The sequence below is a fragment of the Taudactylus pleione genome, unplaced genomic scaffold, assembly GCF_031769625.1.
Source record: "Taudactylus pleione unplaced genomic scaffold, aTauple2 ptg000333l, whole genome shotgun sequence".
Classification (NCBI taxonomy): domain Eukaryota; kingdom Metazoa; phylum Chordata; class Amphibia; order Anura; family Myobatrachidae; genus Taudactylus; species Taudactylus pleione.
In genome coordinates this window covers 2,620,995-2,635,041 of record NW_028284734.1, presented here as the reverse complement: position 1 = coordinate 2,635,041, position 14,047 = coordinate 2,620,995, and the positions used below count along the sequence as shown (strand labels likewise).

The 14,047-nt window shown below is 43.0% G+C and overlaps 1 protein-coding gene across 2 annotated transcripts in view; it reads right to left on the bottom strand.

Moving 5' to 3' along the window:
- CERT1 (ceramide transporter 1) overlaps nt 1-14,047 on the bottom strand; it is a 119,017-nt gene that overhangs the window by 96,574 nt on the left and 8,396 nt on the right. For both annotated transcript variants that reach the window (XM_088443733.1, XM_088443734.1), the window contains exon 2: nt 13,122-13,256. In XM_088443733.1, the coding sequence (XP_088299859.1) occupies nt 13,122-13,256 (135 nt within the window). The remainder of the gene's footprint in view (nt 1-13,121; nt 13,257-14,047) is intronic.

Here is a 14,047-nt window from a genome sequence, read left to right as displayed (position 1 = left end):
GAGAACAAACATAATTTCACACACACTAGCATGTGTAAAACGTGTAGTAGTATGCATATTTATTAATCGTCCTGCCGTAGAACTTGGCGTTTCAGCAATTTGTAATGCCGTTGTGTCGTGTGCACCAATCGGATGGCTAAGTCGGCAGGAGGAAGAACTATTTAGAAGGAGCTCTTCACTATTACAACATTAAGGGACTTGCTGGTAGAAGATCTGCCATGGCAGCATCATTTGTCCAAAAGGTATCATTAAGATTTACACAAACTGGACCCAATAACCTAAACACATTTTCAAAAATGTAACTTTTTTTCTGGAAAAAAATAAAAGCAAAGAGAAAACAAATGACAAACTCCCATAGCAAGAAGGGCTAAGCAGAAACACTTTCTATAAAACAAATAGTAATCTGTAATAAGACTATGGATAGAAGACAAACAGTAATGCCATCACATGGTCACGTCTCCAGCGTGGTATATTTACACTGCAGTGGTTAAAACTCTTACAGGCAAGAACATCTCAATTCGGTACTGTGCAGAAAAGCAAAGATGAGGAGACCAAGTGAATTCTAGAGCTCCAGCGATGACAGAACTGGCAGGCTGCCTTCCGTTTGAAGTCACAATGAGGGCATGGTGTCAAGCTTTCAGAGGCTTGGAATCAGCAGTTACAGGATTGCATTCAGGGGCACAGTACAACAATACCAACACTTCTCTTCCAAGCTGCCTAAGCAAATATTTACATGAGCAAGTTATTAAAATCTCTGCTTCAGATTAAAGAATAGCTACCACCAAAACAGATCTGCACAATGCACTTTTACCCATTAGAACAAGCAGCCTGCAATAAACATAAAACTGCTGTTGTACGTCAAAAGTGATGAAAACTAACACTAAAAAGGTGCCTATACACTAGACGATTAAAATGAGCAATTGAACGATAACTATATAGTTTGATAATAGTTTGCAGATTGTTTAAAAAATTGGTCATTTAGACATTTATCATCGTGCAAATATGCTGGTCAACCTCACGTTAACGACAGATTCAGCATGGTTGCAGATGATTGATTGTGCCTGCACTGACCGACTGTCCGTCTGTGATGAGCCTGCACTGACCGACTGTCCGTCTGTGATGAGCCTGCACTGACCGACTGTCCGTCTGTGATGAGCCTGCACTGACCGACTGTCCGTCTGTGATGAGCCTGCACTGACCGACTGTCCGTCTGTGATGAGCCTGCACTGACCGACTGTCAGTCTGTGATGAGCCTGCACTGACCGACTGTCAGTCTGTGATGAGCCTGCACTGACCGACTGTCAGTCTGTGATGAGCCTGCACTGAACGAGCAAACGACTGCACGATACAAAGTCGTAATCGTGCAGTCTTTTGCCTGCCTTCGAGTGGATAGGCACCTTAAGACCTACATTTATGTCAAACACAAGACCTAGCTGTGACAAAACTAGAGATCTCCGGTAACCTGACCTGTCCACACTTGTCCTGGCTGCCGTTGCATCAGACAGCCCCTCTTGGTGCGCCTGGTCCCATTAGACTCTGCTAACAACAAGCGTCTTTTTTTTTTTTTTTTTACAGACAATGGGCACGATTCTATTCTATGCGATGTGAATAGCTCCGGGAGATGCTCCCGAAGCTATTCAATTGTGCGCTGTGTTTAGTCGGAGAATGCCCGTTCTACACCCTGTTTAAGGCGCGATAACGGGCACTCCCCGACCTAACTTCCCGGCGCGATGCTGTTTTCCTGGCGCTAAGGGCAGAAAACGGCCTCGCGTCGGGACTTTTGTCGGATTTCTGCTCTCATCCCCGGGGGGGATGCGAGAAGAAATCCTAGTCGGACTTGGCAGCGCGGTGCATTGAATAGCTCCGGGAGCTCACTCCCAGCGCTATTCACATCGCATAGAGTAGAATCGTGCCCAATGATTCTAAAGTCGCAATGCGATGCGACTTGGAAGCACCAGGAGAGTGTCGATTAATTTGATATGTGACACTTTTATATCTGTGTGCGACCTCAACCAGCATGTGAAGTGCTACGATGCAGCGGCCGCAGCTTTCTTCTACACCAATTTCCATTTACAGTCTCAGTCACACACAGATATACAAGTGTTGCATATCAAATTAATCAGCACAGTCTCCAGGCATGGCCTAGTTGCATCGCATTGCAACTTAGACAAGACACCAGATGCTAGCAGAGTAGTATGGGACGCCAGGCATATCGTGCTGCATGGAGTTTTGAGACTTGAGTGAGGACACATCCGTACATATACCAAAGGTTAGAAGGTGGGTACACACTATAGTGATATATATGCAGATCACCTCGATCTACAGATAGTCGTTCATACACACTGAATGACTCATCTCCTTGCTGCAGCGAGTCGGGCAGGTCTGGGGGCGGGTAGGGGGCATGGCCTAATTGTGGAAGGCGTGGCCACGCCCCCTTCAGGAAAATAAATCAGTTGCGGCACTGCGCGCTGGGGAGGGTGGCGCTGTGTGTCCCTCAGCCCGACGCACAGCCAATGGGGGACGCGATCAGCGCGATCGCTCCCCCCCTTTGGCATAGGAGACTGCGGGGGCTGCTACTTTAGCAGCCTCGGACAGTCTCCCAGTGCAGCCCAGCACACAGCAGCGTGTGCTGGGCTGCTGTGACCTAAGAGGCTGGGGGAGTGGTGCCAGACCTGGGTAATTAGTACCCGGCCCCCCCCCTCTCTCGCCACCCCTGTGTACAGGCGATCAGCTGATCGCCCATACACACTTGCCGATGGACATACATGTCAGCAGACATATCTGTTCATTGGCCGTGCAGCACAGCCAATGCGATTTGTCTGAACAACATTGTTCACAGACATATCGTCTATACACACAGGCCGACGGGGCACGATATATTGGCCGATCAATTGATCCGCCAGTGTGTACCCAGCATAAGGGTTGATATTAAACAAGGATCAAAAGTAGCAGGGAAACCAGTTTGTGAGACATAGATTCTCAGCAACCTGTGGTTCTCGAGAGGGTAGCAAAATAAAACCATGACAAAAGCAACCTGCAGGGGGTACTCTGCACTGTCAGGTACCCTGTGGCACTGCAGCTGGAAGTATCAGCACGCTCTAGAAGTTGTAGAGCACCAGTGAGAGAGCCACAGAGTCAAAAATAAACTTACCACACAAAATTACGTTACTTTCAACAGTACATTACAAATGCAGGAGGAAACATGACGGTAGTTGCGAAAACCAGGCTGTTCCCAAAACGTGACAAAACAAATTTGCAATATCACATGCCGCTGCCATACTTTCTTCCTTCAATGTCACAACACTTAGCAGCCACGTCACACATTAATAAACACAATAGGGGTGGACGGTGCCATTCTCACCAATGCACTGACAAATTATGGCCCATGTAAGACCCATCAGCTTACAATGTGTGAGCAATACAAGAGACTGTATGGGTAAACGGACAACGTATAGAAAAAAATTTAGGAGAATTGCAACACAATTGGGGGGGCACGCTGGCTTTCTTGCATTTTAATCCTTTTCGCCAGTGGAGGTATGATAATACAGATCATAAATTGGTGGCAATATTAGACTCAAGTACTCATCATGAAGAGAAGGGAGTGAAGAAGAAATAAGGGACAAAAATAAATAAATAAAAAACACAAGCCACCATCATGCTCGCTAAAGTAGGTTTCCTTACTTCAGGTGAACTTCATCAAGCATTTAAAAGCAGCTTAAACTACTATAGTGCTTTCACAGGGGATTACCATAAACCCCCTTTATATTTTACCAAACATGATAGATTATGAATACTATAGGCAAAGTCAAAATAGATGATGCAAAAGAGAATATACAGGCCCATTTGCGTAGTCGCTGTCACGAGCCCTTATAAAAGGAGATCGAACAAAAGCTGATCTGCAGCAGTCTTAAGCTGGGTACACACTAAACTGTGTGTACCTAGCGATGAGACACACGATCTGGCTGCCAGCAGGCCGACATATTGGGCGATCCTTACACACTGGGCGATCTGGTGCCCGACATGCCGCCCCGCCCGCATAGCGATGCATGGGATCTTCAGCCACAATCACCTGATCGTACCACCATGGCCAAAAGTTGAGCATGACAAGTACTGGTTTTCACAAAGTCTACAGCTTCAGTTTTTATGATGGAAATTTGCATATACTCCAGAATGTCATGAAGAGTGATCAGATGAATTGCAAAGTCCCTCTTTGCCATGACAATGAACTTAATCCCAAAAACAACATTTCCACTGCATTTCAGCCCTGCCACAAAAGGACCAGCTGACATGTCAGTGATTCTCTCGTTAACACAGGTGAGTGTGTTGACGTGGACAAGGCTCGATCACTCTGTCATGCTGATTGAGTTAGAACAGCAGACTGGAAGCTTTAAAAAAAAAAAAAAAAAAAAAAGGGAGGGTGGAGCTTGAAATCATTGTTCTTCCTCTGTTAACCATGGTTACCTGCAAGGAAACACGTGTAGTCATCATTTCTTTGCACAAAAAGGGCTTCACAGGCAAGGATATTGCTGCTAGTAAGATTGCACCTCAATCAACCATTTATTGGATCAGCAAGAACTTCAATAGTTGTGAAGAAGGCTTCTGGGCCCCCAAGAAAGTCAAGCAAGTGCCAGGACAGTCTCCTAAAGTTAATTCAGCTGTGGGATGGGGGCACCACCAGTGCAGAGCTTGCTCAGGAATGGCAGCAGGCAGGTGTGAGTGCATCTTCACACTCAGTGAGGCGAAGACTTTTGGAGGATGGCCTGGTGTCAAGAAGAGCAACTAAGAAGCCACTTCTCTCCAGGAAAAAAATCAGGGACAGACTGATATTCTGCAAAAGGCACAGGGATTGGACTGCTGAGGACTGGGGTAAAGTTATTTTCTCTGATAAATCCCCTTTCAGATTGTTTGGGGCATCTGGATAAAAGCTTGTCCGGAGAAGGAAATGTGAGAGCTACCATCAGTCCTGTGTCATGCCAACAGTAAAGCATCCCGAGACCATTCATGAGTGGGGTTGCTTCTCAGCCAAGGGAGTGGGCTCACTCACAATTTTGCCTAAGAACACAGCCATGAATAAAGAAAGGTACCAAAACATCCTCCAAGAGCAACGTCTCCCAAACATCCAAGAACAGTTTGGTGACGAACAATGCCTTTTCCAGCAAGATGAAGCACCTTGCCATAAGGCAAAAGTGATAACTAAGTGGCTCGGGGAACAAAACATCAAAATTTTGGGTCCATGGCCAGGAAACTCTGCAGACCTTAATCCCATTAAGAGAACTTGTGGTCAATCCCCAAGAGCTGGGTGGACAAAGAAAAACCCACAAATTCTGACAAACTCCAAGCAATGATTAGGCAAGAATGGGCGGCCATCAGTCATCATGTGTTTCAGAAGTTGATTGACAGCGTGCCAGGGAGAATTACAGAGGTCTTTGAAAAGAAGGGTCATACTGCAAATATTGACTCTTTGCGTAAACTTAATGTAATTGTCAATAAAAAGACATTGACACTTATGAAATGCTTGTAATTTTACTTCAGTATACCATAGTAACATCTGACAAAAAGGTCTAAAAACACTGAAGCAGCAAACTTCATGAAAACCAATACTAGGGTAATTCTCAAAACTTCTGGCCATGGCTGTACATAAGATCAGGCTATGAGGACGACGACCCCATGGGACCGCGCACTACACATATTTAATTATGTCTTTCTGATGTGACGGAATTTGTCAAATCGTTAAAGATATTGTGAAGTGTGTGGGGGCCTTTATTATATTATTGAATGGCGGATTATATGGAAAACTAACAGTTGGCGAGCCAGAGGTAGTTTACCTTTGCTGTAGAGTGATGCCGCCTACCAGAAAGGTCCCCTGCCACACAAACATTGTTCTACTTCACAGAGGTGGATGTTACACCAAGGTGGGTATCTAAGACCATTCTGAATTAGATAACTCGACTGCTCCGTTATTATGTCACATTGCAAGTCTAGTTTTAGTACAGTGTTTTCGCCAAGAAAGAAAACAGACTGGCAAAGGAACTGCATTGGACACATTTTTTATTTGCTGGTTAAACTCCATTTTAAATATTAACCTACAAATCTCATATACCATTTACAATCTGTCTGCAACTGTTTAGCCCCAAGCTTCTCTTCAGGCACCAGAAAACACATACACACATAGTAATCATCTGGAGCCATCTACAGAGGGGGTACTGTAAACCTGCTTGCTGTTTGGATAAAGGCTTCTGCTTGATACTGGCATCATTCATTTGCATCACGTAACAAGCTAGCACAGACCACACTCTAAGCATCAGATATATTCAGCTACATCTATAAAGTCCTCTGTGTATAGTTGATCTCCCTTAGATCAAACATACCAATAGCAGGAAGCTTTACAAAGTAGCTTATGTGGAAGAAACATAGTCCACAGAAATAGTACGTAGTCTTGTAAACTAAAAAGTCCCTATGTACAAGACAATGCCGTGAACAGAAGCCACCTACTTGTTCACAGCTAGATTAAAAAAAAAAAAAAACCACACCGGCACCAGAGGACTTGGGAATAGAGACAAGGACACATCCGATCATGCGGCACAGAAGCGGGTGGGTGACCATATTGAATAGACAAGTGTCCAATTAGTGATTATAGCCACAACCAAAAAAGATTTCTTAGGGTATGATGTGAATCTGTCCATTTCTTTAGTTTTCCGTAATGCTGCTGGTTCTAAGAAGCTAGTTGAAGTATGAATAAAATTATGTTTTAAGGAGGCTACTGACCGATCATTTACACAGAAGGGCTCTGTAAATACTATAAACGTAAAGGGACACTGAGGGCCAACTGTAATAGGGAGAGAGTTTAGAAAATGCGAGTTCTCACTTTTTAAACTCGGCCAATGTAATAAGGGTCCGAGAACAAAGCAATAGAGCAAACCTGCATGTTTTTCAGTCTCAAAAAACTCACGATTTAAAATCTCACCCAGATGTTTTCTCATTTTGAAGATAAAACTCGTCCAATGTGCAAGTTTACTGCTAAACTCTCGCCCTATTACATTTGGCCCTTAATTTCGCTGATGCCAGGAGTTAGTGCATGTGTGCTCCATGTACTACTAAGGAGGAACACAATGTAGCTGCTGGCTTGGCCAAGACACCATAGTAAATCGCAAAAAGATGAAGGAAAAAAAACCCACACACGCACACACACACGCACACACACACGCACACACACACGCACACACACACGCACACACACACGTGCAGCATTCTGGAAATGCAAAGAATTTCACAAGGGAATAAGAAGTCCTTATGGGTCTTATCTTTGTTATGAATGAAAATTCATATGTGATAGAAGTCAGATGGTCCTCATGTGACACTCCGCTATCCTACAAATTATATTATATACATCTGAACAGCCACATTTTCGCCTACAGAAGGGACAATTTGCTGTATAGAGGTATAAAAGCAGCTTATTTGATTAGTATACGAATTAGTACAACCCGTTACATCCTTCAGTCATTACTTGTGTCACACGGGGGTATTAGCGTGCACTGCTTCTCCAGCCAGAGAGAGTAGTCCTGAGGCAGCCACTGTTACTAAAGCTAATGAATGGGAAACACTCAATGGGGTAGATGTATTATAGTGGCACGTTAAGTGAAGGAAGCACTACCGGTGAGATGTGTGAACATCTCACCGCCGGAGAGGGGGAGCGTTAACTCCCCCCTCCGGCGCTACCCGCTACAGACCACATCGCATCAGCCTAGTGTTGATGCGATGTGTGTCAGGCCCGGCCGGCTCCAATGAGCATGCGCGGGATCTCGCAAGTATCTCGAGATCCCCGCGTGCAGCCCTGGAGCCGGTAGCCGCCACAGCAGGGACAGCGCTGTCCCTGCTGTGGGGATAGGCTAGCGCCTGACTGTAGCTGTCGATAACGACAGCTACAGCCGGCCGAACGGTCAGGCGATCTGACCGTTCATACATAGCCCAAGCTGTTGGCGCTGCTATCTTGTAGATAGCAGCGCCGATAATGACAGGGGCGCATAGCGCCCCTGTCATTTACCGCCCAGACCCCCGATCATACATCGGGGAGAAACGGTATCAGCGCACTTAACGTGCGCTGATACCGTTTCTGGGCTTCATACATCTACCCCAATGCTCTATACCAGTGGTTCTCAAACTCGGCCCTCAGGACCCCACACAGTTCACTTTTTACAGGTGACCCAGCAGGTGTATTCATTAGTCACTGACACGTTTTAAAAGATCCACAGGTGCAGCTAACAGTTTCACTAGTAATTATGTGAGGAGACCTGCAAAACATGCACTGTTTGGGGTCCTGAGGACTGAGTTTGAGAACCTGTGCTCTATACCCACTGGTGTCACTACTGGAGTGTAAAAACACAGTATTTCTGGCTGAAAAAAATTGACAGCTGCATGACACTATGGGCGGAATTCAATTGATTCTACCCCCCTTCGCGCCCGATGGAACTATTCAATTTTTGCTCCTGTCGGGCGCGATCAGCTGCTAGCGCTCTATTTCAGCTCACAGCCCCAGAGGGGTGAGAGCTGAAATCGGTTGAAAAAGTGACCTGTTTGGGCGCTCAAACGGCACTTTTTGCGATCGCGCCCAGCACTTTGGTCGGGGTTAGCAGATTTACACGGCTAAACCCGACCGCTTTGGGCGTGAACAGCGCGAAAAGCTGGCACAATTGAATAGCGGCCCGCGATCTCCCGTCACTTTAGACGGGAGATCCGGGCCGCAAAAACAATTGAATTCCACCCTATGTCAGAATATACACTATATGACTAGGACAGTAAGGTGAGCTAGTCATATCATTTGTTATAAGGGGAAAAATACAGAGTGACCGATCTATGTATGTGCTCTTTACATGTATTTTTCTCTTACCCAAAAGCCCACTTTAGAATAACTGTTTACACAAGAGACAGGTCAAAGGCATGGAAACATTCTCAGCCACCGCACAATAGCTCTCTCTTTAGGAACAACAGCTTTCCATGCAGCATAACACGCTGTGCATCAATGGAAATGAAAGTACACATATTTCAGACACAAAAAGTGGCTTGAAACGCCTAAAAACATACTAACAGGGTGGAGTCTACTTTACAGTATATAGAGCTGGCTTATTAAACATGCGGCCCTACAATTGCTGTGGAACTACATATCCCAACATGCCCCGCCACAGTTTTTGCACGTCCTAATACATAAACTGTGGCAGGGCCTGCTGGGATGTGTAGTTCCATAGCAGCTGGTGGAGCACATGTTGATTATCCTTGATAGAGAATTACTTTTGATCTTGGCTGACCCAACAATCTAGGAGGGAAATGGTACATTCTGTAACTTTAGGTATTTTGCAGGAGGACCTTCAAGTTACAGCCTGTACACTATTTAATCAGGAGAAAAGCAGAGATGGGAGCTCTGTTCAAGGTCAGAACATGGTGCTACCAAGAGACATCACTGTATAAACACAGCGCTGTCCACCCACTTTTGTTAGAAGAGATGGCAATCTATTGAAACAGTGAAAGCAAAAAAAGTCAAACTTGGAACAATAGTGACAGGTTATTAAATGAGGGTAGAAGTTTATTTGTGTTACTGAAGTGGTCATGAGAAAGTGCAGAGCAAATAATCCAAGACAAGAGTCTATGGCAGCTGTTGCATACCAACCATGCACTTCATTACCAGCTTTTACAAGCCAGCTGCTAAGATGATGGGTATTTGCTTCCAAATACCAATCATTACTACTGTATAGTAATGTATAATGCAAATGAAGTGCACTATGATTGGACACTGCTGTGCCATTCACCAGCTCTAGTTCTTAAGGTTTTTCCAGAACATAGTTTATCAACCATGCCCCTCCATCTACAAAATGATACATACAGAATTGTACACAAGGACATTCATGGGTTTTTATTCTTATCAGAATTTTGTAACCACCCGTCTATTTATGACAAGTACCATGTTTTATGAGATCTAGCATGCAAGGGTTTACTTTCTTATAAAACTTCTTTCTAGTTTGCAAACCTAGGTGTACACCAAAGTCTGGGGAACCCCTATCGATCAATGCACTGACTGATATGACTAGTAAAGTACCCAACCTGATAATATTTGTCAGGTATTAACATTAGCTGGAAGTGTGGTTCATGTAGAACAGATTTAGGTGCATGGTAAAGATGACCATAAACATACAGGTTTGCACAACATTTGCCAAAAGTATTTTCCCTTTATTGTTTTAGGTAAATTATTATTTTTACATACAACCTGCCTGAGTAAATTGCCTGCAAATGCTGTGATTGTCAAGGCCAATAAAACCATTTTAGACCTACCTAATCGCAAAAGTTCATTGGTCACTGAGATCTATCATATGTTGGCTGGGATACATTCAGACTAGGGGATTTATGCTTCCCAAAATAGTACAACTCCCTTTAAATTCTAGGCTTTTACAAGCCACCGCTTAGTAAATATACCCCTAGGACAGCCCAGGAATATATTAGCCCTCATTGTCCAATCATCCTAATTGCAGGATCTGAAGACAACATATAGTCTTTGAACTTTGTCTTCCAGTCCCTGAATACAGTACTAATTGAGTGTAACCGGACTCTCTATTTTGGGACTCCTGAAAATCCACTTGCTTGAATTTGTGGGATGGAAGAAGGCTTTGACAGTGTCTAGCACTAATTTGAATTTTTTTTTCTCCCATACTCCTATATAGGAGGTCAAACGGTGGACTTTTGCTGGGCATACACTATACAATTATCTGTCAGACATCTGTCCAATCTGGCTGGTTGGAATGAAAACCTGGTAATGTATGAGAGCAAGAGACATTCGACCATATGTTCCCAAACACTGGAAAATGGTCAAAATCGATTGTACAAATAGGTTAAATTCATCTGATTTAACCAATTTGTCTGAACGACCATTTTTGTCTTTTTTCCAGTGTTTGTGAGCAAATGATTGAATGTCATTGCTCCTATACATTACCAGATTTCATTCCAACCAGCCAGATTGGACAGATAACACTGTACAACAAAATACTTTTAAGGTGTTTCCTTTATAAAAATAGTCATACATTACTAATTTGAGGTCAAGAAAAACTAAAATGATGTCAGAATGTTTTTACTAGCTCTATTTTTTGAGCTACACTACTTGCACTATACTGTATGTACATCAGTAATATAGTCATAGTGAAAAGCTAGTTTAAAATAATCTGATATTTTCTTGATTGAATTAAAACTACTGTTATTTATTTTCTAACAATCACAAATAAGAACACAAAACGAAACAAACATACAGCATACGAAAGTACTATCTAATATAGAGGCCTATTCAGTAGTCCAACAGTAGTGATTCACCTACCCTGATATCTTTGTTCCATTGCTGGAATGTCTTGGTGGAATCGCCCACTATGCTTGTCACTCAGTGCACCACAGTGATATTGTGTGGGTAATCCCGTGAATCGCATATATTTGCATAGGGGAGGGAACAAATAACTGATTTATTTAATTGGGTCATTAGGCCCCGCCCCCTCTGTGCGGAACGCAGATTGCTGGTAAGATTCTCTCCATTCTGCCCACTTCATTAGGAATACCGCGACATCATCATAAATGGGCTATATCTCAGAACTAACAGAGTTTTAAATGTCATACTCATTCTTTGCATGCTGAAATCAATTAGAAGTAACCATTTTCACATCGGAAACATTTTCATTGTTGTGCAGTGTAATTGTATAGTGTATGCTAATTTATATATATATATATATATATATATATATATATATATATATATATATATATATATATATATATATATATATATATATACACACACTCAGTCTGTCCGCAATACATCCTGATCACGGCATGTCCAACATTTATTCCAGTTTATCACATCCACTACAAGTCCAGAGAAAAATGTTGCTGAGTGTTTCATCCATACTTAGCCAAAAGATGTAAATTCTACACTTACAAACGATTACTCAGGTATTTCAGATCTACTCAACACTTTCCACCAGCATTAGCATAGGACGTCTTGAGTAATGCTGCCCATCCACTAGGCGATTAAACCTAGAGATGGAGCAATAACAACGGTCGTTATCGCTCCATCGCTTAATAATCGCCCGCAAATCGGGTAGTAAAAAGTTAAAAACGATCAGCGATGCGCGCGCTGGTTGTTTTTAACATCAATCATCGCCCGAACATGACGGTCAACCTGACGACCGCCGACAGGTTGCCATGTTCGGGGATGATTGATCTGCATACACTGAACGTTCAGTGTATGCACTTCACCCAGCCGGAGACGACGGCGTCGTAATCGTGTCGTCGTCCCCACATTGTGTAATGGATGGGCAGCATAAGCGGCAGCAACTGCGTTTTTCATGGTAGAGTGAATAAAAAAAAAAAACCCACACACAAACTTTCTTCTAGACCATTAGTTCTTACCCTCAACAGGTCATATTTTGAAAATTACTGTCTTTGGAAACAGGTGGGATTATTACTGACTTAGTAAAATAGATTAAACAACCTATATGGTTAAAGAAAACCACTAAACATGACCTGCTGGGGGTACTTGATGATTGAGATTTAGAACCACTGCTCTAGAAATTGTGCTTTTTTTGTTTTAGAAAACAAGACTAAAAAAAAAAAAAAAAAACCAGTTCAGAGTTGGTACAACAGATAATGGGGGGGGGGGGGGGGGGGATTTAATTAGGTGCGATTATCTCACACCCACAGGTAAGTGCTTCTTGCACACTTACAGTACCTCCAGACTATAGGGCTGCAAACAAAAATGTGCAGGCGTGGCACGAGTCCAAGCAGCAAACGGGAGGGGGACAGGGACTGAGGCCGGCGTTTACGCGCTGTTGTAACTGCAACTCACCCCACTCGCATGCGGGACAATTGCACCTAATTTATTACCCCCTTAAATGTCTAAGTGAAATGCGTGGACAATTGTTTAAAATGCAACATTTTTACATATTCAATTATACATCTGGATTTATGAAACGCATTGCTTCAATCATCCATCATAGTCCAAATGTCTTTTAATGATAAAGTAAAATAGGTAACAATTCATACTAGAATAAGGAATAAAGCAGCCTCTTACACACACACAGATTAGGATAAAGAAAGCTTACCGTGATAACAGCCTTGCTGAGACAGATGGATCCTCTGCAGCCATATTCAGTTTCATCCTCCGATTTGTAATAGCTTAAGGTATTATTTTTTAGATCCACCCATCTATCCTGCCATCCATGTATATAGTTGGTCCACTACACAAAAAATAAAAGAAAGGTAAATTAGAATCAGTAAATGTTACGCACAAACACAATGAACAACAGATAAAGGGGAGAACAAAAAACAGTTTGTATTCAACAGCACAGAACGCAATAGGAGCCACGAAACAGCCATCTTGGTTAACTATATTTATGAAAACTAGACCTTAAAAAAAAAAAAAAAAAAATGCTAGATGAAGAGGGCACCGCTGTAATAGTTAGAAAGGGCTACATTTACTTAAATCAGTATACAGTGTTTGTACTGTACATCAGTTTTTTACCAAAAGCCATCACTTCAAGCCTGCCACCTATCTCTTAACACACCAGCCTCAGCACTACCAAACTTTAGGTGTATACCCCATATCCCCTCTAGAACATAAGCTATTGCGAGCAGGTTTTCGGTCTACCTCTGTGGTCGCTATGTAATTATGTAATCTACAGAATAAAATTATGTATATTTGTAAAATTGTAACATGTCTAACTGCAAATAAAAAAATATATGGTGGTCGCTCACATCAGCTTAATGATATTGCACAGGTGCTTGTAAAGGGCGGGGTTTACTCTGAACCACAGAAGAGAAGGGTATTCCCTCCAGCACACTGCAACAATATCAGCAAAAATACTTGAACCCTACAAAATAGAAATTCAGAGGTATTAGTTGCATACATTTGCAAATATATGATTAAGCACCGGACAGAGTAAACCCCGCCCTTTACAAGCACCTGTGTAATATCATTAAGCTGATGCGAGCGACCACTATATTTTTTATTTGCAGTTCTGTGAGGCAT